This window comes from Colius striatus, chromosome 7, assembly GCF_028858725.1.
Source record: "Colius striatus isolate bColStr4 chromosome 7, bColStr4.1.hap1, whole genome shotgun sequence".
Classification (NCBI taxonomy): domain Eukaryota; kingdom Metazoa; phylum Chordata; class Aves; order Coliiformes; family Coliidae; genus Colius; species Colius striatus.
The window spans coordinates 24258016-24283256 of record NC_084765.1 but is presented as its reverse complement, the minus strand read 5'-3'; the positions used below and the strand labels follow the sequence as shown (position 1 = coordinate 24283256).

At 34.8% G+C, this 25241-nt stretch overlaps 1 protein-coding gene across 7 annotated transcripts in view; it reads right to left on the bottom strand.

Annotated features, from left to right (window-relative positions):
* Positions 1–2609: 2609 nt before the first annotated feature.
* The window catches only part of CGNL1 (cingulin like 1), a 63475-nt gene continuing 40843 nt past the window's right edge, over positions 2610–25241 (bottom strand). For 5 of the 7 annotated variants that reach the window (XM_061999359.1, XM_061999352.1, XM_061999356.1 and 2 more), the window contains exons 11-19: positions 20936–21088; positions 20140–20310; positions 17678–17839; positions 16819–16908; positions 11167–11250; positions 8694–8818; positions 7981–8089; positions 7168–7331; positions 2610–6275 (exon numbers count right to left, since the gene is read on the bottom strand). In XM_061999359.1, the coding sequence (XP_061855343.1) occupies positions 6137–6275; positions 7168–7331; positions 7981–8089; positions 8694–8818; positions 11167–11250; positions 16819–16908; positions 17678–17839; positions 20140–20310; positions 20936–21088 (1197 nt within the window). In that variant the 3' untranslated portion in view covers positions 2610–6136. The remainder of the gene's footprint in view (positions 6276–7167; positions 7332–7980; positions 8090–8693; positions 8819–11166; positions 11251–16818; positions 16909–17677; positions 17840–20139; positions 20311–20935; positions 21089–25241) is intronic. The other 2 variants (XM_061999355.1, XM_061999358.1) reach the window with 1 other exon arrangement.

Genomic DNA, 25241 nt, shown 5'->3' with positions numbered 1-25241 from the left:
TGGTAAAAAAGATAAACTATGAGGCTTGTTGAGACTTTGTTAAAAAGCTCTTTTACACAGTAGATATCCAAGAAGATGGTCTGCGCTGGGAAGGATTTACAGTAACCACAGTGTGACCACAGCCGTTAATTTTTGTAGTAATTTTTAGGATAATGTTTTCAGGCAAGCACTGAATCAGCTGACACACCATTTGCAGTGATGCACATTCGTCATTCTTTGCCTTCAGTGTGTGCACGTGTATTTGTTCTTGCATGCTTTAGTCACAGATATTCAATGAGTCCTTTTTCCTTAAACAGTATTTTCTGTACTTTAACCAAAACACTGGAAAAAAATCAAAAGTATACCAATCTCAATTTCATCTGCAGTACAGAAATCACATGTTGGCAGACTCTGCCAAATCAATTTCCAGGCCTCAGTCCCTATCTCCAAGGAAAATAAAGACTTGGCTGGGCTGAGAACAGCCAGCTCCGTGGGTGAGAGGTGAACTTCCAGTCAACAGCTCAGCTCTCCTATGCACAGTAGAACTGCTTTCTAGAAAAGTGATTTTCATTTCAGGTATAAACTGAATTTTCTCAGGGACAAGTCCCAGTCTCCTCTTTCTTTCCACTCCAAGGTCAGCAATGTTTTCTTTCTCTCTCACAAAACCACAGAAGTAAACAAATCTTTGACAAAAAGGCAAATCCAAGGGAAAATAGAACTACATGCATAATTTCCTTCTGGAGATAAGATCAAATGCAAGTCACACAAAATAGATGCTTCTGATAGTGACAGGCACTTGGGTATCCAAGATCTGAAGATGCTGAAACCATTTCTGCAAAACAGAACTACCCATGCTGCACAAGAGTATGCAGCTAATCAGTCTCCATTAACAGTGCATCCACAGAAATACTAAAAACACATGCTGCTTCTTTCATATGCTTTCATTTGTCTCAGCTGGACTCTCTTGAGAATCTTTGCTGCAAATGCATACAGGAAAGAGACACTTATTAGCACCACTTCAGTGTGCTCCCTACCATCCTGATCTTGAACCTTTACTGTCTTTCCTTGGCAAAAAGAAAGATCAACCACAGCCCATGAGGGATCTGTAGGTTTAAAATGTCTTAGGCAACAATCAGTGCCAGGGTCTTCTGTGAGAAGTGAAAGGAAGGTCAAAATCAAATTAATCAGAACTGGATCCCGTGTTGGTCTCTCTCACAGTCTATATCTTCTCCCTTATTCCACATTATTCCGTTAATAGGTTTCATCCTAGCCAGACTGCATGAAAAAGGAGGACTGCTCAAAACTAGTGAAAATAGCTTTGTAACCTAGCATATAAAGTGGTCTTCAGGAAGCCCATTCTGAAGAAGCAGAAGTACACAGAAAAACTCAAGTTACCTCTAATAAGTCTCTTCTCTGCACTCACATAAGACACATTCCTACAGCTTTCCTACTGGCAACCTGAGAAACTTAAAACTCTCATTGTCCACCTGTGCTCAGAATTTAAGTTGTTTTTTAAATTGCGTGTTCTTCTGCAAGTACCATGAAGCTTCAGGATTTGAATAAAACAGCAAATTGTTATTAGAAGTGGAGAAAATGTTTGCTCTTACATAAAACATACAGTCTCTGCTGACCTCACATGTGGCTCATCGGTACTAACCATTAAATGGCAGTAACCCTTCTACAGAGACAGGTCAGCCCAATTCACCACTACACTTGACCTTTGTTGAACTTTACTGCCCTTCTTATTAAGTCTTTCCTTTCTCATGTGTTAAAAGAAAAACTTCTAATACAAATAAATCCTTTCTAATAATTTTTATACCTTTTTCTCAATAACTCAGTATTCACAAATAAATTCTGAAACAACAATGAAATTTTTCCTACTCTCACATAGTAGGGTCAGAGAGTTAAAAATGCGACCCAATCAGCACCTTGTGCCAAAAAAAGAACATGTAAAACGTGTTACAAACTTTAGCAATCTCTAAAGAATGTTATTCTTTCAGCAAAGTCTTTGAACATTTTGCAATGTGATTTGATAACTGCAGTTGGTAGAAATTAAGCAGCTGAATCGTGTAGCTCTACTCTTAAGACAGGAAGCTCCAGTAAGCTATAAGCATCAATATTTAATTACTGAAATATGCTGTATGATCCAGAAAAGGCCCAAAAGCTGAAGCTAATGCACTGTACAGCTCACTCAGCAAAGTGCACAGCTGGTCTGTAAAAAGTGAGGAATGCATATGGCTTCTGGAGTAGTTTAGAAAATCAGCTATAAATCAGAACAGATTACTTCATCAGGAGAAAAAGAAGTGGAGAAAAATGAGGATAAATCAGAAATACACAGATTAACCAACAAGTTATAGTCTCATCATCAAGAGACTACATTGTTGGGGGGAAACCTGACTGGTGGTTGAATCCTAAGAAGCAATTCACAATGCTGAACTAAGAAAGTATTTCCATAGTATAGGACTCTCCTTAAATAAAGTGCAGCACAGGAAAGTAGGTACAGGGGACAGCAAGACAAATATTTTTTTCTTTTTTTTTCTTCATGCACTAAAAAGAGATAATGTTTCCTGAAAAACCTTAATGCTTTTCATAAAACAGTAACCTTCTAAACTGAAGGGCATTAAAATCTATTGTATGTGATGAACAGCCTGAATTTTATTACTTGGACAGTGAGTGAAGAGTCTCTAGAGAACAGGAAGATTCTGCCCACTTGTTTTGCAGTTACATATTTCACATTGTTTAGCAATTGCCATTGAAAGATCTTGAAGCACTTGTCAAATTTTAGTGATTTAGATCAAAACATTCTAGTAGAATTTAACTTGTATTTTCCTATCTACAAAGCAGGGTCATAATACCAAGAGGATCTGCTAGAATACAAAAGATTAGTGAAAATGCTCAAATTAGAACTTGGATTTTATTCTCAAAACCAGGAATTATAAATGACCACATTAAGTTCTCTTAAGGTAAAAGTTATCAGGATTTAATATGAACCTTAGCTGTTTGAAGAACAAGCATATTTAGAGGTAACAGAATTTTAATGGAAAGAAATACTGATTTTGCAGAAAATCTCTCACTACATAAAAATGGAATATCAAAGGTCTCTAATCCCAGAGAGAACAAAAAGTTTGTTGCTCATCTTTGATTACTTACATTGAGAGAGAAGCATCCACTAAGTCATAAAGTTAGGCTTGTACCAAAAGTGATTTTGCTTGGGTCTATTTATTTATGAGACATTACAGTATTGTCAAAAAAACCTGAATGTCTCTACAGCTCAGAATTCAAGCTGTGTCTCTGAAATAAACCAGAAACTCTGATGTTTACACAAAGTTCTAGGGACTGAATGTCTCACAATTATGTTTCTTCATGTGTTCTCTCTCTTGCTTCTCTCTCTTGCTTCCTTTTATGGGTCAAAAGCTTCTTTTAATTCATTTAAAGATTCATTTAAAGAAGAAACTAATTTAAAAATAGATTACATGGAAATACCAGGAAAATTTTTCTAAGCTGAACTTTGACTTAAGATGAGTTTTGATGGAAAACTACCATGACACTAAGCAAACAGATGAGATGTTCTTAAAACACTGATAATACTTTCTTCGTGGCAATTAAGATCTAGACCCTGCCTTCACCGTAGCTAGCACATATCGAGAAACAGAGCTACTGAGTTTTGTGAATGAGTTGAAATAGCTTTTTCAACATCTTTGATTTTTAGTCATATCATCTGAGAACTCTAAAGACGACATGCCATTTCCAAGTCTAAATGAACAAACCAAAGACCTGTTCTCTTTTTATGAAGAGACAGGGAAAAGTCTAACATGTAGGATCTCTCCCACTAGGTGTCTGCAACAGTACATCTCCCTCTTTCTAACAATCCTACGTTCAAATGAGAAAAGGAGTCTTCTACTACATCTGCCACCTGCTTTACCAGTTACAAAGTAGTTATTTAGAAAGTAGAAAATCCAAAAACATGTTTACAGCATCACTATTTCCCAGATAATTATTTCCTTTTAGATTCTAAGCATGCACGTCTGCCACAAGAAATTCAGTTGTCATATCAGGCTATGTGCACATACAAAACAGAACTGAAAGCACTGTCTGTTTATTTGAAGTTATTTTTTTCCTTTATAGTTTAGTATAACTGGAGGTAGATGCAATATTAAATGATTTTCTTCCAGTGGTTTGAAATATTAGTCATCTATGAAATTTAGGACAGAGTACTGGAGATTGGAAACAGTTGTTTAAAGTTAAGCCTTCATAAACATGCAAATGAAATAACAAAAATAAATTACAGCAGGTTATATGATGATTGTCAGTACAGTATATGCAGATTTTCTTGTAGGAAAGACTGATCTATGTTGTCAAAATAGTAAATCTAGTACTGCAAAAAGATATGATGTATGTTACTTGAAAAGATAAAAGTTTCAGAGACATCGTATTACAGCTATGTCATTCATATTATTTCCCATATAAATCAAACCATCAAAATCAAATTGCATGGAACTATACAGCAAAAGAGTCTGCAATGTGCTATGCATGAAGAGATTTCTGATCCTGCAGGAAGAAGTTTATTTCATAGAATGGTATGAAAATGGACACTGCCATTGTCAGTGTCTATCAGTCTCGCTTTCAGAGTCGTTAAAACTTGTCCTCTTCAGAAGATGCCTCTGTGGGAGCAATGGAGGTTCCCAGCAACTTCAGGTTAAAGGATTTTTTATTATTACATTGTACTATTATTTGGTCCATTCAACAAACAAATGCTCACTGATCTGTAACTAAGGGCAAATACTAATAATCAGAGAGGAATTAGCTATGGTTTATTAACAAAATTATGTAGCAGTTCCCTTTCCTTAGAATTCTAGATTTTCAAAGGAGAAAAAACATTCTGCTATAATATAAATGGAAAAAAGATATTCTCAGCAATACAATGGAAAATGCTTTTAAATCAACATCTACAATACCTATTTTTTTTCTTTCAAATTTCTTCCACAATTTGTTGAACAGATGGATCACCCAAAATGCCTGTAAACTGAAATACTAACATATATCTGCATATCTGACTATACACTGCAATATAGCACAATTAGACACTCAAGAACTGCTTAGATTGCATGCTTTGTGTTTCCTTGATGCAATTTCCTGCCAGGTGCATAAAATACTGCTATCAGTTAACAAAGAGATTTAAGCATATACTTATTTCAAAGACCATGAGTAATTTTACAGGAACAAGTCAGACTCCTGAGGGACTCTTAAGATAAGCCTGTCCTGACGCTCTCAAATCAACAGGCCTATAATGTTCTGCTTTCAGGAAGTCAGACAGGCCAAGTAATAACTAACCTCATTCTTACTCTTCCCTACTAAGAACAGAAGGCTTCCCAAATGAAGCTTAGAAGAAAGTTGTAGACAAGTCTCAGTTGTTATGCAGTTGTGATGAGTCCTTTTGAAGTCAACAGGCAGGATTAACATTTGATCTTTAATACACTGAATACATACACTTGCACTGGTTTTAAAGTGGGAACATACTTCCTGGCTCAGGAACTGTGAATCTGCTCTGTAATGTGCAAAAGGTACTCCTTTTCATTTGTTCTCTTTTTTTTTTTTTTTTTTTTTTTTACTTAGTCAACCCCCAAATATAGCATTCAGTATAAATTTAAGTTCTTTACATAGGAAATTGATTTATATAATATTTGAAACTTTACAAAATGGTACTAAAGTAGTCAATAAAAAGATCAGGTTTAAATATTTACATTTTATACATAATTTCCCCATAATTACAATTCTTAAATAATCTCCTGTGGTTTCCTTAATTTTAGGAAAAAGCTTTTAATAACCACAAACTAATTTTTAAATACTTTCAAATGCTTTTTAACTTAAACAAGATTTTAGCAAAATCACATTTCCAACGTGAAACATTATCCCTGTATTTTCAGTAGCACTATATATATATCTATTTGTGTGTGTGTGGGTTATAGCTGTTTTATAATGCAATCCTTTTTCTGTAATAAACAGCGGAGTTCTAAATAAAAAAATGGCACAGCATGTATGGAAACATTGTATTCCCAGCTTTAAATCCCTTTATGTGATCTGGCTTCTAGAATATCCAGTTTCTTGATAACTGATGTTATTCTTCCAGTACTTTCAAGGAATCACAGATTCAACACATTTAGATTTTTGTGTCATCATCTTTTGAAAAGTTATTTCCTGAAGGTACTTCACAGAGACTATCACCATCCGTGCTGAAATCATCATCGTCATCATCATCAGAATCAGCCAACACTTTACTCGTTGATTTCTTCAGTCTACTAAAACAAAAATATGTGTCTGCTATTAAAACTGCACATCCACATGCATAACACGTATCCAAAGCTTAAAACATTGACTGGTAGGATATAAAGGATGCCAAAGAAATCTGTGGTCCAACCGGGATAGTTTACCATAGACTATATTGTACATGAAACAAGCATGCAAGAGAATGAAGATCAATCAATCAATCAATCAATCATATTTTCAAACACCTCTAACTCAAGTCACAGAGTGGAAATTGCAAACTTTGCACACTGAGAGGCTCAAAGATGGCCAAGGAAAAGTAACACAAGACAACAGTACCTCTCAGTCATTAGCAGGAAAATTTTATTTCTACAAATGTTAAGTGTCAAGTCCCACCTCCGTCTTGCATTTTTTATTCCCTGCTTCAATTACTTGATTCATGAGGTAGATCTTGCAAATAAGGTTTGGGCAAGAAGAGCACCCAGGAAACAGCTGGAGAACACTCATAGAGAAAGGAAACACAGAAGTGTTTCATAGGTCTGTGTGCTTGTGACAAACTTGAAGTCTGTTAGAGGATGTCCTCAGTTTATCGACTAAAGGAGCTAGCAACAAGACAAGGGGTAATGGGATGAAGTTGGAACACAAAAAGTTCCATTTAAATACAAGAAAAAAGCTATTTCACTGTTCAGGTGAGGGAGCCCTGGCACAGGCTGCCCAGAGGGGTTGTGGAGTCTCCTTCCTTGGAGATCTTCAAGACCCACCTGGACATGTTCCTATGTGACCTGATCTAGGTGAACCTGCTTCTGCAGGGGGGTTGGACTAGATGATCTCTAAAGGTCCCTTCCAACCCTACCATTCCATGATTCTAGGAGAACCCACGAGTGGCAAGTGATACACATAATCATAAGGTGTGAGAAGCCACCCTACCTTAATTCCTTCTTTGCAGCATTAAGTTGTCCTTGCAATTGTTCATTCATGTCTAGCTGCTCTTCCAGGTCTCTCTGGAGTTTCTTTTTAGCACTTTCCAGTCTGTCTATTTCCTCTTCAGCTTCTTCAACTTGACGTTTCATTGCTTTCAACCTCAAACTCAACTGAAACATTGATATGTCAGCTCATTAGCAGACTATTTTAATAAAGTAATTTTATTCTTTCAGCATCTATGACAGGGAGAATAAAGGCACAGCTTTGCCAGTGCAGTGACACTGTAATCCTATGCTTCATAAATATTCAAAAGTCAGCATTTGAGAAAAGTGATTGGACACAATTTTTTAAGAAAAAAACAGCGACAATCAAGCATAGCTTTGGTAGAGTGAGAAAAGTATTACATGAAAGCAAGAGTCAGTTATCAATAAGGGAAGACTGGAGCTATTAGTGTCTCACATACTGAAACAAAACATGTTTTAAGCAAGGAATCAATGAAGACCACAGGAAAGGTAGGGCACATGGCTGTTAGAATATTAAGGTATGCTTAATACTTACAGCCTATGTTTCACAATAAATAGTTTCTTTCTTTAGAGAAAATATTATATTGGCAAACTAGAATACATTATTTGTTGGTGTACTGGAGAAAAGAATGTGATGACAATGAGAACTGCGAATCTCACTAAATGGGAGTTCATAATCAACAGAGTCTCTATCAGTCTCTATCAGTCTCAGATATTATTCTCATATCTTTTATATATGACGACTTATGCTCACAGCATTCACGTCTGATATTTACATATTAGCCTTTCTCTTTACCTGGTCCTTTTGATCAGTCAACGAGAGGTGTTCATCATCTACTTGTAACATTAACTCCTTCACTTTTCTCTCAAGTCTGCGGTTACTTAGTTGGAAATTAGCTCTATCCCTAGAAAAAAAAAACAAGAGAAATGAAAGACAGTAAAAGATAGTAAAAAAGGGCAGAAAAATACTTACAGTTCTGCTGACACAATCAGCAAAATCAATCTTCTAAGGATTAAGTAAACACTAATGGCCCATGCTTTGATTTACTGATTCCATTCAACATATTCAGAAATTTGTTCAAAAGCATGAACCACTAAGGAGAATTTCTTCTGTCTTCAGAGTAACATTTAGAAAAAAATAGAAACTAACAGAACAATAGAAAAACACTCAAACACTCCTCCAAGATTAAACAATGAAATGAAAGCGCAAGTGGAAGTGTTAAACTATAGTTAATATTTCTAGGCCTGTTACTGATATTATTGATAACATTGATAAAATGAATGAGGTATGGAAACATGTTAGCAACGTTGCCCAGCTTTACACAATAATGTCCAGTGTGCTTTCAGTAAAGCAAAGAAAATTTGCAGTAATAGTATGAAACAGTAAACATTTTTATTTGGTGCTTGTCAGAAAAACAGAATTAAGTTAATTGCATTAGATACAATACTAGCAAGAAGTCACGTTAACAAACGTAAACATGCATGTTTTGATATTATAACTAGTTTTACCTCTCTTCATTTTCAAGTCGTTCCTCCAGCTCTGTGATCCTTGCTTCCATCTGAGCAACAAGTCCCTCTTTACTGGACCGGTAAGAACCCTCCAGGTGAAGGATTCGGCTCTTCAAGTCTTTGTTCTATAGTTGAAACATTCTTGATCACTACATACATGCTCACATTAACAAACATCACCTTAACACAAAATAAATTTCTCCAGGCAAACATAAGTTGATCATTATATTTTTAAAGTAGTAAATATGGGAGAGTCAGTGAGATTTTATTGTTTAGTATAAACAAATCTTCTATCACTATGCTTTATTAAAAAGAATTTTGTGTTAAGCTTGGTTTAAAGTTTTAGGCTTAAATGGACACTTGAACTTCAGATGGTTGGAAGCCCCTTTCAACAGCATTTTTTAATATGACATTCTTTTCCCCAGTTGCATTGGATCTGTCTTATTCTGTGCCCAATTCTTTTGTGAAATTCTGTATTCGTTCACTGTAACTCACTGGTGAATGGCTAAAAGTAGACAAATTACTTATATCCAATATTATATACTTTGTCAAAGCTGTTACTATGGGTATTTTCGCCCCTGTTGTCTTAACTATCCAATGCTACTCCTACTACGTAAGTAGTGTGAAAAACTCTACAAGCTGCATGATTTGTAAAAGCAAACTTTTTGCTTTTTAATATTTATGAGGGTATATAATTCAGGTTTTCAATGTGGATCTAAGGATAAAGTTACCAGCAAAAAGTGTTACACAAGGAACAAAAAATAAAGCTCTTTGTTACAGACATTGAAACCATGATCTCAGATCTCAAATACTAAAAATGTTATGATAGAGTTGTGGTTTAACCCCAGCCAGCAACTACACACCATGCAGCTGCTTGCTCACTCCTCAAACTCAGTCTGCCAGGACAGGGAGGGAGAAGAATGAGAAAAGAAAACAAAACTCATAGGTTGAGACAAGAACAATGTAATAACTTAAAATATAATAATAACAATTAAAATAATGAATGCTGAAAATAGGGAGAGTCAGTTTTGCTGGCCATGCTCCCCCCCAGCTGCTCATGCACTGCTAGCCTCTCACTGGCAAGGCAGGGTGAGAAGAAGAAAAGGCCTTGATGCTGTGCAAGTAATAACCGAAACATTGGTTATTGTAAGCACTGGCTTACTTGGCTCTATGTAAGCACTGCTCAGCAATAACCAAAACATTCCTGTGTTATCAATCCTATTTTTCAGCATAAAACCAAAACATAGCCCTGTTCCAGCTACTAGAAAGAAAATTAACTCTTACCTCAGTCCAAATCACAACAGAAAACTCAGAACTATAGTATAAGGGATGTACATGGGATTAACCAATAGGTGGCACTCTTTTCCTCAAAGGATTAAGATGGGATTCATTTCACAGAATTTAAGACACTAAATTAGATGTCTGGTATTAATGTGTTCTTTAAATTCCCTTTACTATCCTTTTCATGTTCTTGAGACTGTCAATAACACTATGACTCACTAAGGTAGTTTTTCTCTGAATGTCAGCTAGGGGCTATGATTGTAATCCTGCTTTCAAAGACCACCAAGCTGCAGAATAAAATGTTACAAAGCACTAGAAAGTCTTTTTAATGTGCCTTCCCTCAGATATCAAAACTTATGAGTCATATTCCTTCCTAGACAACAGAGAGCAGCAGTTCTTTATCAAAACTCTATTTTTTGTTTCAGAGGCATGTAATTTTTTTTTTCACTTTTTTGCTCCTACAGGAGAAAATACTCAAATAAAATCCATTGGTTAAAATTATGATCTATCTTCACGTGCTGGTTTTGGCTGGAATAGAGTTAATCTTCTTCATGGTTGCTGGTATAGCGTGTTTCAGATTTGTGCTGAAAATAGAGTTGATTAAGACCAGGATGTTTTTGTTATTGCTGAGCAGTGCTTACATAGAGCCAAGGCCTTGTCTGCTTCTCATCTCATCTCAGTAGGGAGGCTGAGCATGCATAAGAAGTTGGGAGGGGATACAGCTCGAAGAGTCGACTCCAACTGCCCAAGGGGATTTTCCATATGATGTCATGTTCAGCATATAAAGCTGGAGCAAGAAGAGGAAACTGGGAGGTATTTGGAGAGAGGGCATTTGTCTTCCAAGCTGTTATGCACGACGGAGCCCCGCTGTCCTGGAGCGAGATGAACACCTGCCTGCCCACGGGAAGTAATGAACGAATTCTGTGTTTTGCTTTGCTTGCATTTGCAGTTTGAAAGACAAAAATACTAAGAGAAGACTTAGTTTGAGATTTTAATATTTTCTTTTGAGTATCAGCATTAAGATACCATGTTTTTAACAGGCAAACACAAACTTCCAACAGCAGCACACTATGGTGGACAGTGCCAGCTACCAAATACTGTATTCCTTAAATGCTTATTTGATTTTTTTTTAATGAAGGTAGGCACCCAGCCTGTTATCTTCCTAGTGGGATGATGTGCCAGCCATAATTACCTGTCTTTCCAATGATAATTTGTCACACTCCAAATCTTGCTTTATAGCTCTTTCCTGAAGTAGCTCTGTCCTCATTTGTTCAATCTATGATATAAAAGACAGACATTTTAATAAGATTTAATTTACATGTATCTATATAATACTGTATGTATATATACACATATATACATAAAATACATACATGTATGCAATGAGGAAAAAAATTGCTCTTACAACTATATACATACACATAATTTCAGATGAAGTTTACAATTATTGATCTTGAACAAAAACTTTCTGCTTTGGGAAGAACATTATTTCCAGTGTTTATGGTTGACATTTTTCCAGACATACCTTATATTGCTGATGTTAAGTATATATTTGATAGCAGGGAATTAAACTTGATAAATTTTGCATGAGATCCACATCACATAGCAGGGAACTAAGTTCTATAAAATCACATCAGTCTCAAACACCTTGTACAGTTATTTTCTCCATATTTAATCTTGAAGCTCTGAAATGACACCCTTAAACTGCTGAATAGTCTACTAAAGTTTCACTTTATTAAACACAAACTAGTAACTGCAGAGAAGTGCCTAGAACTCAGACGCTTTACAGACAGTTTTCTGTGTCTGTGAGAGTAGTAAAAGCTCTTTTTCAGACTGAAGCATACCAGACAAACGTTGCTCCCCTCCTCCAGTCAATTTTATGTCTGTCATAGCAGGAAAGCATCAGCTTCTGTTTGGGGAAGGGGTGGGTTTTCTTTGTTTTGTTAAAATACAACTTCTGCTACAGTTTCTGTAAATACTTCAGTTTCATATTTAATAAACAAAAAGAAAGTACATTCTCCACATGTAAGATGTTAAAAAACCTACCAAACCAATAACAAATCAAAATAAATACAGAAGTAGTTTGTTTTATCTCACTATTGGACTTGACTGAAAAAAAAATTCTGAGGATCAAAAAGAAGCTCTAAACTGTCTAACAGCTGCTACTGAAACTTTAGGGCTATAAAGTCTGCAGTGCTCTAATACTTTTCTTGCCTCTCGTTCCCACTGAGATTGTCTTTAAGTTCTTACAAAAGCTAATATTACCACAGCATTTATGCTCTTCCTTGCACAATGTTTACTGTGATGAATATCACCTATGACAATTACTGCACCTGCAAAAAGACTGACAAATAAACGTTTGAATGGCCACAGCATTCTTCCCTGCTTTACAAGTTACATATAAACTTGTCTAAACACTCCATCATGGTTAAGAAGGTCTAAGTTACAGATTTATCTCACTAACGATCTTTCAAAAGCCACTGGGAATTCTTGTATAAAAAAATTCCAAAAGCAATGCTAAGAATGTGAAGGTTAAACAAGTACAGCACATGAAATTTTACCTGAGGCCTTTTTTACCACATTAGAATACTAAAATATATATTTTTTTTACCTAATCACACGTTTAAAAGAAGTAATTCACACTGTTGCCGTAGCTTTGAAATGAACATATGAATATAAACAACAGCAGCAACACATGCAGTTGCATATGTTATGCCACAGTATGGTTTCAAAACAGTAAAAGGCATCCTGAAAACTAAGGTCATAGCAGTTACTGGACTACAAATGTTAGCATGTGGCTGCATTCTCAACAGCTGGGTAATTTCCTAAAAGCTCTCATTGGCACATAGAAGCCTAGTAATGATAATGGTTTATACATTAGCCGGTAAAAGACTTTTATATATAAAAATTAGAATCACTCATGTATACAATAGCTTCATTTTTACATTGAGTTTATTGTTAAAGTTACAATGTGATAGATTCTGTAGAACTTATTTTGCTGTAAATGCTTTAATCATGAAGATAGACACAGAAAAAATAAAGCAAAATTTGTAGCAAAATGAATGACTAATTAAAAACGCAACTGTTAACTGAAGAAAGGGGTTTTGTTTTATATAGGAACTTGCTCAAATGACCACTCTGAAGTTCTAGTCTGCTCTTATTGTGCTCAAAGGCTGTGACAAATTTGAGCAACTTTCCCAAGATCTCAAATTAAGGAATTATTTAGAGGACAATTATTATACTTCCAAGATAGCTGCTACTGTTGTTGGACACCTCATGATAAACACAACCTCACAGAAAAACAGGGGGAAAGCAAAAAATACTATATCTGATTAGAATCGGAAAGCTACGTGCTAATATATATATATACACACAAGTGGTAACTGTTTTCACTTATGTCCTTGCACTTTTCATTAGTAAACACATAATTAACACAGACAAAGGAAAAATGCAGTTGTCTGTCAAAACGTGCTCAAATTTTTCACGTATTTCCACAGCAGTTATGACAGGCTCTGGATATGCAATGTGGAGCTTTGTGCTTCACATTCTACCTTTTCTATATCTAATACATTCTAATTATGCTAAAAGACCGAACTATTTCTACAGCTTAAGGCAACAGTTACCAGTTGGATTTGAAGAATTGAGAAAAACAATTCTATTAGATTTCACAAATCTTTATTAGACACAACAGCATTTTCTGACAACTTTAGGTTTAGAAGCAGATGTTGAGTTCATTATTAGCAGAAACAACTTGATTTATTCTACTTTAGATGCTATTACCATTGTTCACCATCTCGCACTGGGTTCACGGCCTATGTTTCTTGTTAATATCCAAGTAGTGAAAAGTGAAACGTATTTATATGTGCCTATATATATTTATTGACCTACATGTGCAATTATAAAGTATGTGAACAAAATCCTGATGTGTAACTAATAAATAAGCTAAAGACAAACAGCCTCTTTTGACCCTTCGTAACTGAAAAGGAACCTTCACATCCACATTTTCATTTGTTTGCTTCCCACACCTGGTGCCAGCTAAAGAGGAGATATACAGCTATTCATTGGGAATGCTTTAACAAAAGGAAGTGAATTATGTAGTCAATGAAATTTTATTCATCTGTACTTATTCTAAAATTGCAATGGAAATTAGTCCATTTTTCACACTTGGTAGAAACAACTTTGAATTCAACAGTCTCATGTCTTCATTTTCACAGAATACAAGTATTGATGAGGGTATCTTATTTTTCAATTATGTTTGCAAAACCAAAACAGCAACAGGTATTTCATTTCTCTTGTTTGTAGGAAAAAAAACCTATCATGTACTAACGTGTGTCATGTCCCTGCTCACTTGAGACTCAAAGGGCAGCTGAGCTCTCTAGCTTTCTATATCTGTGCGTTTGTTGCCCATTTTGCTCTCTCTCCAGAGCTGCTAGGACCTTATCATTTACAAACTAATAGAATATGATCAACCTTTCCTCCAAGTCCTTTTTTACTGTTTCCAGTTTGTTGTAGTACTTCTCAAGAATGAGGTGGGGAAGATGGGAACATTGTCTCAATGCAGCTATTCCCAGATTCAAGAGGACATTTACATTTTAAAAGGACAACATTTCATGGTAAATGAAATGTGAAATACCAACCTTGCCAATATTTATTCAAATGTTTAGCTTTTAGTAAAAGTAAAGCAGGGGTTTTTTTCACTAGAAATTTAAGTACTATAGTTCATTATCAGGATATATATTTTTTTTTAATTACAGAAGTAGAGATATTACCAAAACAAATACATTATAATTTCTTGTGTCATTATAAATGCTTAGCAGATCCTGAAATGCTCTTTAGCAATTTGACTATTTAGTCATCTTGGCATAAAATCAAAACAAAGCAACCTTTGTAACTTCTGTGAAATGAGAAACTCCAGACCTCAAAATAAACACATCTTTTACCTATTATGTAACATTTTGGTTGTCCATTTGTATTTTAGGTTTCCATTCAGTTAGCAACTTAATATAGTACCCACTAGCACACTTATGACCAAGTTTCTTTTATCTTAAGCTTACAATACAGGCATAGACTCTAGTATTTAAAGGCTTCCTAATTTAACAATAGCATGACCTCATATTACTATGTGTCCTTTATATTGTTTCATCCACTGACTCAGTGTCTGTACAATATCAATGGAACAACAGCAAAATGACTATATTGCAATCAAACAGAATCTCAGTAACCTGAGTCCCAAAACAATAGTTATGCTTCCTTGGAGTTTCAAGGGTGCATGAAAGAAAATGGAGCTCTAACTCACTTTAAAACTCACCAGCTGTCTCAGTGGAGTATATCATTTCACTGACAAGTCATAGAAACTAAGATTTTACTTTCTGTTCTTCTAAAATTAAAGCTATTGGAAAGAATGTCAGCATTTTTTTTTTTTCTTCTAGGGGAAGAAAGAGAAATATAAACAGAACAGACTATTGTTGATTGTATCTCAATGCAAACTGTCTCCGGCACTTCTAGGGAATAACTAATGAAGTATAGTACTTAATGTAAAGCCAGGATAGTAGACATTTTGTAATGAGTTAAACATTACTTTCCCATCGTTAAGAATGTAAAACTAAGGCAAAGAACACGGTCTAGGTCATGATATTCCAAGACAGACACAACACCATATTCCTTCTTGCAGACTAATAAAAAACCAGCATAATACTGACTACTTGACCATGGATATTCTGGTTACTTTCTCAGTCATCAGGTACTATTCTCTTCTGGTTTATTATGTATCTGTTACAGGATCTGTAATTTGTCAGTTCTTTCAGATATCTTGAATATTATTAAGACCTTGTTCTTCAGAACCATGAACTTCTAACTCTCTTAAACTCAGTGATTTCCAACTCAGTGGTTTCATTTCCATTAGCCCACTTCAGTTCCCACCACTTTCACCTTCACTGGGGCCTTACTGAAGACAGAGGCAAAAATAATTATTTTGCTGAGGAGACATACCTGGATTATTTTTTATCTTGATAGATACTTCATCATATAGTTTTCACAACTTTTCTTCTACTTATCTAGCCAAGAATCTCTTTTGTTACATGTTTGAATTATTATTATAGGTCTCACTCAGCTTGGCAAACCTCACATATTTTCTGCCCTATGAAACACAATCTTGTTAATAAATCTTAATAAATCCTTCTTCATTCTTCCTCTTTCTAGGTTATCTATTCATATAACACTCTGGAATTGATGACTGGTGTTTTTATGTGGAAAATGCTTTCCAACTCTCTCATCTTTGATATACCTTAGTTTTTACACTTGTAATGAAAATAAAACTTCATATCTGTTGAAACTAGCCAGTATCTTCAGTTCAGCTGGCCTCACTAATTAATTCCATGATTTCCTAAGTTCCTCTTTCTTTGACATCAAGACTCTATTACGCTGATCTACTTTTCAGTAGGACTAAAACAATTGTGATATTTCAATGTCAGATACTTTCTACAACAGGCTTTCTCTGAGAGCTTCATCATCTAAAGCTACACCTAATATAGCATCATCTCTGCAGGTATCAATGACTATTTGAAGAATCTCATTGAATCAAGAATATCAAGGGATGATACTGGTATTCAGTCTTTATATCCAATTTGTTCCAGTTTTCCAGTTGGGAAAACCAGAAAAAATTGGTCTTTGATGACATGGAAGAGAATATTTTGTCATGTTTGTATATCCTGGGTTTTTGCATTTATATAATCGTCTCAAGTATAGTATATAACATCTATTGCTTATTAATCAATAGTCTGTGATCCTAGTAACACTTTTCCCTCATTATTATAGAACAGCTGGAAAGGAAAACTTGAACAAGTACCTGTTCTCTGCATCTACTAATCCTTTCAGACAACAAATCTGAATTAGTCTTTTCTTCATCAAGCTCAAGTTCCAGGTGAGATAACTTGTCCTAAGTGGAATAAAGAAAAGTAATTTCAACATACTATTTTTCCATCCTCTCCAGATTGCTACTGCAACATTCTTCATTAAACTTCAATGACTCTGCAGGAATATAAGCCTTTAAAGTAAATTTGTTTGTCTGACTGAGGTAAAAATCGAGCTTTCATTCCTTTATTTAATCACTCCTGACAATTTCAAGAAAATAAAGAGAAATTCTACAATGTTTCTAGTGGCTGTTTTTAGAATGACTAAGTTGTATTATACATTTGGAAGACAAATTTCTTTTCATATGAATACAAGGCTATAAAAATATTTATTTATGCAAGTCAAAGGACCACTTAGTTGAAATGAATTGTTATGAAGCTAAGCCTGTAACAACATAGTTAACATTGTGGTGTTATTTAGGGTCCAGAAATTAATTGATATTGGATGCTAAATAGAACTTACACCTCTAAATACTTTTGAAGATCTGAGTGATTTTGTTTGTGCCTACAAACAAAAATAATGCAATTTTGCCTGACAAACTCTATAGAACATTAAAAAGAAAGTTAAATTATGAAAGAACAATTGTAATTTACAGCACATCATGCTACAATAGATACGCTAACAGATAGAATATATCTTTAGAATATATGAGAGTAACTCCTGCAGCAGTTCTACATGGATTTTCAGCAACACCAGGTTACTTTGTTTCTTTCCCAGGTAGAATCCATACGAAATGCCAAAATTACTTATTTATTATTTCTAATAAGATATCAACCCTTAAAAACATCTTTTACCTCCATTAGTTTGATTTGTCTTGCCCGATCGTCTTTTAAGTGGTTTTTGGCTTCCAGTTCATATTCCAAAGTTTTCACAGTTTGTTCTAACAACTGAGTTTTTGTTATTGCCTCATCTTGAGCTCTCTGGTGGTCTCTCAAGTTTTCCTCCATAAGACGCATCTGAAACAATAGGATTAGGGCAATATACTTTACAGTGTACTTTCTATAAGGGATGTCAGTAAAGGAGACCACAGACACAACAGATCACGAAGCATGACAGGAATTGTGCTGACTTATATGCTTTTTACAGCACTTTTTGCTTTATCCACAAGATGGCACCAAGAAAATAAACTTGGATTAAATATCACGTCTAAAGAGATGCTTCACACTACACGTTTTAAAGGGACAATTATACACACTGGAGTTTTAAAAAATTCTTTTCACCTAGCTAAAGCAAGTAAAAATTTTTACAAGTTCCTAAACAGCTACACCTTTAGATCTTTTGCAATATTATTAACTTTCCTTTTCAGCCAACCAATACTTTATCTTTTAAATTATTATGTAGTTTATATGTCTGAGATGACAGCATTTTACCACTGCCATATTTAGTAGGGTATCTGCTGAGGACAAAAGTTTGCTATTCTAACAGCAGCATGTACTTAACAAATTTAAATAACACGGGGGTTTAGGCAAGACTGTGATCATTCCTTGTAACTTGCCAGTGATGTGTATGTAATGTATGACGAGCAGTTTTTTCTTCAGCATAGTCTTCCATATTCTTCCTTTTTTCAGTTAAGTGCTTATTTATAATAATGTATCAGTAATTGTTTATAGAGTTTGTTACCTATTGCTGAGTCCTGACAACAAAATGCTGGACACCTGACTTGGTGAAGAGCTAGTTAAGTGCTGAGATCTGTATATTAATAGCATTTCATGTGCATTTAACACTTTAGAACAACACTGGATTGACAGCTTCCAAGATTGCCATCTTTTATCTGTTCACACAGAACTTAAAAAAGATACAGAAATTAAGAACTTCCATACTGTCTTGCAAGACTGTTTTGTAATTTTATCTGCTAGAAGATGATGATACTTGTGTTGCCACGATCATTACAATCCGTGGCTTTTTATGAGACTCTCAAAAAGAATGTTTTGTGCACTATGACACCTACCCAAGAGGATTTTGACAGACAACAGACTCTTTCATGTTAAATGGGAAGGACTATCTATTTGTTCTTTTTGTTAAACACAAAAGAGGAAAAGACAACAAACTTTCAATTATCCTGAATATGTAGTCTCTCTAGAAAGTCTGTTTAACTTGCCTACTCTATATCTTCAGATTTTGTTTCTTCTTTTGCAGCTGGTTGACATACCACGTTTTCAAAGCACTAAAATTTTAAATATTGACTCATGGAGATGTAGAGTTCCACAATGAGTACCATTTTTTTCTTCTATGTAGTGTTTGGATTAGCTTTTTGTCAAATAATGTAGGTGGGAAGTTTTTTCTGAGAGTTTTTCTTTGGTTTATAGTTGTAGTAAATAACAGTAGAAATATTTTTCATAACAACTGTAAACAAAGTGTGTGTTCACATTTACACATCCACACACACCCCCTGTATCTTTAAGCTGTCCTCATTTATTCAACTTAAAAATCATGTTCTCAATATTCCAGTTTTATCTTTCACCTTTTATTATGAGTCTTCATCCCTCAATGGAATGAATACAGAAGGAAGACAAAATAACATATAGAACTATATTTTCTTCTATTGCTGCTTTTTAAAAACTGAATTTAAAACAAGTTCGTTAGGGGGACAGGGCAACATAAGAGAAGTTCTGAACCAGAAAATAAAACTATTTTTACATATAGAAAATATCTGTCACCAGTGTATTCTCACAGCAGAACAAGTATACACAGATCTTGAAAAGACTGGGTTGCCTTTATGACAAAATTTACATGCTAAGAGGTAGACACTTCAAGACTATGGTTGATCCTTGGTTGCACAGACACCTTTGTCATTTAAATCTGCAACTTGGTTCATATTATGGAAGAGGAGTATGTATGTGAACTCCTTTAGAGACAGAATTTTACTTCTGTTTGTTTGGTTTATTTTTTTCTACGTAACTGCTGCTGGAGATTTTGCCCTGCAATTCAAGAATTTTTCCATATTCTCAATTGCTTCAGTAGCAGGCATTAAAAGAGTAGCAGATCATCAACAGAATTCTTGTCATATCACTTAAGATAAATGCCGTGTTTGGCAAATGAATTTGTCTGTCATAAACAGGAAATCTCATTTCCCTGGCAGCAGTAACACACTGATCATCATCATGAAGAACAAAACTCAAGAGCATGCTGACTGGTATCAGTCTCTCGTGATGAAGTACACAAAAGCATGACAGCCAACAGTCATTGTCTTGAAAGTTATCTGAGATGAATTCTAGGTCAAAGGTTAGAATTTGTCATTGAACTTATAAGTCATTACCTCATCTTGTAATCTCATCGTTGTCAGGCGTGACTTTTCTACTTCAATGTTTTTCTCCTTTAATTGTCTCTGCATGTCTGCAAGTTCCCTGCGATTTTTCTCCTTGTATTCATCAAGCTGATTCTGAAGCTCCAGAGTTGATGTTCTTGAGACCTCTACCATTTCAGACATCTGGGAAAAAAGTGCATTTATTTTTTCCCCTAAAATAGTGCTACAAAAGGTTCTATCACACTTAATACTCCAGAAGATTTTTTTTTCTCTAGCTTTGATATTCATCATTTTCAAATGGAAAATTTATCAAATACATTCCCCAAACAAATGAATTTCCATGCAGAACTGTAAAAATACAAAACACTAAGGTTACTTTCCAACAATAAGCGCTGCAAGACTGTCCTCTTTTTATCTGTCAGTAGTTCTTCTACCTGACTGATGTAATGAACTACAGAGTTACACTTCAGAACATCAATATTGAGTTGCATGGCACTTTGAGAATCAGCTCTAAAGCTGTGAAATATTGCTGCAGCATACACTAAAACTGAACTCAAACTCGAGATCTTCTATAAACAAACCAGAACTGGTTTACAATGGTATTTTGAGATATCAGCATTCCAGTCCTGAAAGCTTATATTCATAGTGTCTAGATTGAAGAGACTAATAGCAAAGTTTTCATTTCACTTTCTTTCACACATCTGAAAAAAAAGAATTCTTTACAGTTTGACAGGTCTTTGAGAGAAGCAAATACTTCCATCTGTTAAGATATTCATATTCCTTCAGCCTCTTTTGAGTGGACTCATACCTCCTTCTGTAACTTCTCAACAGTCTGGTTCAGTTGCTGTTGTTCATTCTCCATTTCATTCTTTATCTGCTTTAAGTATTCCTTCTGGTGAGTTTCATCTTTTAACTGCTGAGTTAACTGTTGCCTTTCTTGTGAAATATAATGGATGTTCTCCTGCAGTAGATTAAAAAATACATATATAATGAAATATAGACCCAATTTTCTAATGGCATAAGGGGATGTTATATAACACTCTCTGTGCAGCTATTGTAAAACTAAGACAAACATATAAGAAAAAATAAAGTTTATGGAGTTGCCATTTTCTAGCCTGTATAGGACAAATATTATTTTAGTGATGCAGTTTCAACATTCGTAGCACCAAACACAGAACCTTTTCATGATTCTGTTACCTGCAAAGCGTACATTCTTATGCAGCTGCATGCATCAGCAAATCCTACCTAATGCACAAGTTTCAGTATCTATTCCAGGTTTTTCATTGTCCTATATGTTCCTTTTAATACTCCCTTAAAAGTTCTCTCAATAACAATTCTTTTTCCTAATTTAAAAAAAAACAAAAACAGATACCACACAAGTCTGTTCCTACAGTGCATGAGAAGGAGGTCCCCAGGATTATTTTTTTCCCATTGCTGTTCTTCTACAGCACCCAGAATCCCTAATCAAGATGATGTCTTGTTGTGACAAGATGTCATTCAAACGGAACTTTGCAGCTGGAGGCACAGGAATCCTCTTCCTGAAAATACTTTTGCTTATAACATGGATACCAGTGGCAAACGGTATTCCTCCTTCACTGTGAGGGTGGTGAGGCACTGGAATAGCTTGCCCAGATAGGTTGTGGATGCCCCATCCCTGTAAGTGTTGAAGGTCTGCCTAGATGTGACATTGAGTAACCTGATCCTGTGTCCCTGCCCGTGACAGTGGGGTTGCAACTAGAGGACCTTTAAGGTCTCTTTCAAGTCAAACCATTCTATGATTCTGTGATTAATGTTCAAATTGGACCAAAGCCATTGCATATGCTCATGTACCAGGACTCCAAATATTTCTGTTAATACATTCAGCATATTTAAGAGCCTACCACTGTCTAACTTCTAACTACTGTCTATCAAAAGAATAACTGACTGTCATTTGCTTGCTCTAATAAAAGAAAATCACATTTGCCTTCCATCTGCATGTTGGGACTCTTACCTCTTCCTTCTCTCTCCATAATAAAACACATTAACGTCCCTACTCTAAATAGACACTACAAGACTAGGAAAAGGGGTTTGTTTTTATGAAGCCTGAGATGCACCAATAAATTTATTAAGATGAGATTATGGATAGTTTAAATTGTTAGGACTGAAAAATGGAAATAATTAAAATCACCATAAATTGGAAAAAGCATTCCAAAACATTGTTTTACATTTTAATATTGGAAACACACATTTTTGTTGAGTATCTTAATACCCACTATGCTTATTTTATTACACTTCCAAAACTTCAACAGTATTTCTGTAGACAATATCGATCAGAATCTCAAAAAATAATTGTTCTAAGAGAAAAAGAAAGAACATTGTCAAGTATTAGACATTCAAGATTTCTTTAGATTCGTTGTCTGTCTTACATTCCTGTATAAAGTGTCAACAATAGGAGTTATGGCAGATGTCTAAGAAGCATACATATAAGCTTCAAATACACTGGGGATTAATAGATGCTGTTTTGCAAAGTCTAATTGTACACCACAATTGGTCTAGCTGACAAAAAGGGATTTTAAGAACCCTGAAAAGATTCAGCTTTAGCACTTAGTTCTAAAAGCTGCTGAAACCTTGAGACCCTACTAAGATACCATAGTTAAACAGATTATAAAAATCTCATGTGTGCCCCCCTCCATCAGCCTTTCACAGATCATTTAACTTTAGTGTTAGTTTATCCATCCTTGAGAAACAAACTGTACAGACACAGATCAGTAAAATATATTGCAGCAGAATAATAGTGCCAGCAGGATGTTGTCCTGAATTTCCAGTGTGCTGAAAAGGGAAGTAAACATCAGAGCAAATCTGGTCACTCTCTTCACTTGAGAGTTATATTCTGTCATCATGAAGAGAACAATCTGTACTTTTCATGTATTGCATCTCCCCATTTTCAACAACATATTGTTACTGTTTGTTACTAACAATGATAAAACAAATACTAAGTACATTACTAAAAACCAGAAAAGTGTTATGAAGTTATAATTACTTTAATAGAAAATGCCATGCCTAGATAACTGACCTGTTCCAAGGAGGAACTTCAGTTTTGCTGAGTTTATTTTTATTTAATTCAACAATAAACTGACAGCAATATTGCTTCAGTATCATGGGAACTGAAGTTCAGGAGCTTTAATGTCTGTTAAAATCTTATTCTCATGTCCCTTTTAGGATGCATCAGTATTTGTTGAGCCGTATGATTCACCGTAAGAAATAGAGGACTAAACATTTCCTGCACCCAATAAAGATACTATCACTTTCCAGCCTCCTCTTCTAGTAGATCACGAAGAAAGCAAAGATTTCTCTGAGTAACATACGTGTCTGAAAAAAAAAAAAATCACAGCAGTGTTCTCTCCTGTTAATCTGTTAAGTTTTTAATGCATGACCATAAGGTTCAGATGCCCAACCATTCACTTTGGAAAGTGTATAATAGCTGATTGTTCTCTGGCCTTGATAGGATGAATTTTATATGACTGGAATTCTATATGGTGGTTTTCTTATTTCATCATTCTGCACAATTTTCTTCTCAGAACCTATTTAATTGGTATCCATATTACGATCTATATTATTTAGCTAGTAACTATGCCACAGAATCATTTATTATTCAAACAGTGAAACCACCACTGAAGCATAAGGTCCTTGTTGTTTTGCTAAAATGTAGCCAGCACAGAACTTGATAACATTGGTATAGGGTAAATATGTTTCTCATCAAAACTAAGCATTGCACCACAAATTATTTTTGTTTTAATAAAACCCCTGAATTAAACCAGATACTACTTCATTCTTCTAATATCAAGGGAAATAACATGTCATATGTAGTTTTTCATCAACATTCATTTTCCTTGGGGAATGTAAATTAGGGTATGGTATTTCTCCTTTCTAGATTAGCTGATAAAAGAGAAAAATATTGATCAAAATTATCACTCCTAACTTAACATTAATGCTTAAGATAGACTAATGTGACACACTAGACACAATCAAACTTCTATCACTTTTCTTACGTACTAAAAAACATGATGCAAAAGAAATATTACAACTGACTATCCAAATGCTGCAGTTTCTTCAGCATCTAACGTTTCAATACACTGCATTGGATTTTAATGTTTGAAATTTGGGATGTCCTATAGGACAGCTTCAATAGTTAACTGAAGTATAACCTGAAATTTGAGTCCCCTTGACAAACAAAAATTCTTGAGTGCTTTTCACTGGAATCGGCTAGCCCATCAGTTATAGTATAACCACAAGTCAAGCAAACAGTCCGTTGCCAATTTAAAGCCAATCTATAGTGACAATTAATTACTTCGTCATGAAGCTTAAGTTGTATCTCAGTGCAAGTGAGGCTAACTCTACAGTAGTGTTTCTACATTTCAAGTTAGTGGACAAAACAGTCCAGAAAACAGAGAGCCGGAAAACAATAATCAAGCACACTCACATTCTTACATACTCAGAGAAGAAAAGAAAACTAAATGGGGGAAAATAAAAGTAGTAACTTGTTTTCATAGTACCCTATGAGCTTATTGCAACACCTCCTTATTGTCAAAAAAGTATTAGTTGATTCTAATCTTTACAAAATTAGTAATTTCCTTCAACTGGTAACTGAAAATTAATAACGTATTGCAACTTACAGTGCTTTGCAACAAATTCTGTTTGTCTACCATTATTTACCACAAGGAAAAGGTAAGTTTGCTTTTTCATCCATGGAAAGGATACTGTATTCTGCTTGCTTAATTTTAAAGGCACAGAATACTTGGCACTGTCATTTGTAAGACTGGTATAATTGATTTTTAAAACTATATTGCATGCCATATATAGTATGGTTAATATAATAATTGTATTACATATAATATTATTGTTGTATTAAGAATTATGTATATTATGATGCATAATAATTATATTGGTTCCTTTCCCAAGACAATTCTGAAGAAACTTCCAAAATCCTTCTCAGTGTTAGAAAAAATTTAAGATATATGTCATTTCTTGAAACAGTGGACCACCTAGAGGAGGTTACCCTAAAACAGAGGTTATAACATAGCACGAGACACTACAAAAAACACTACTTGCTTGACCATCCATAAAGGAAATTTCAA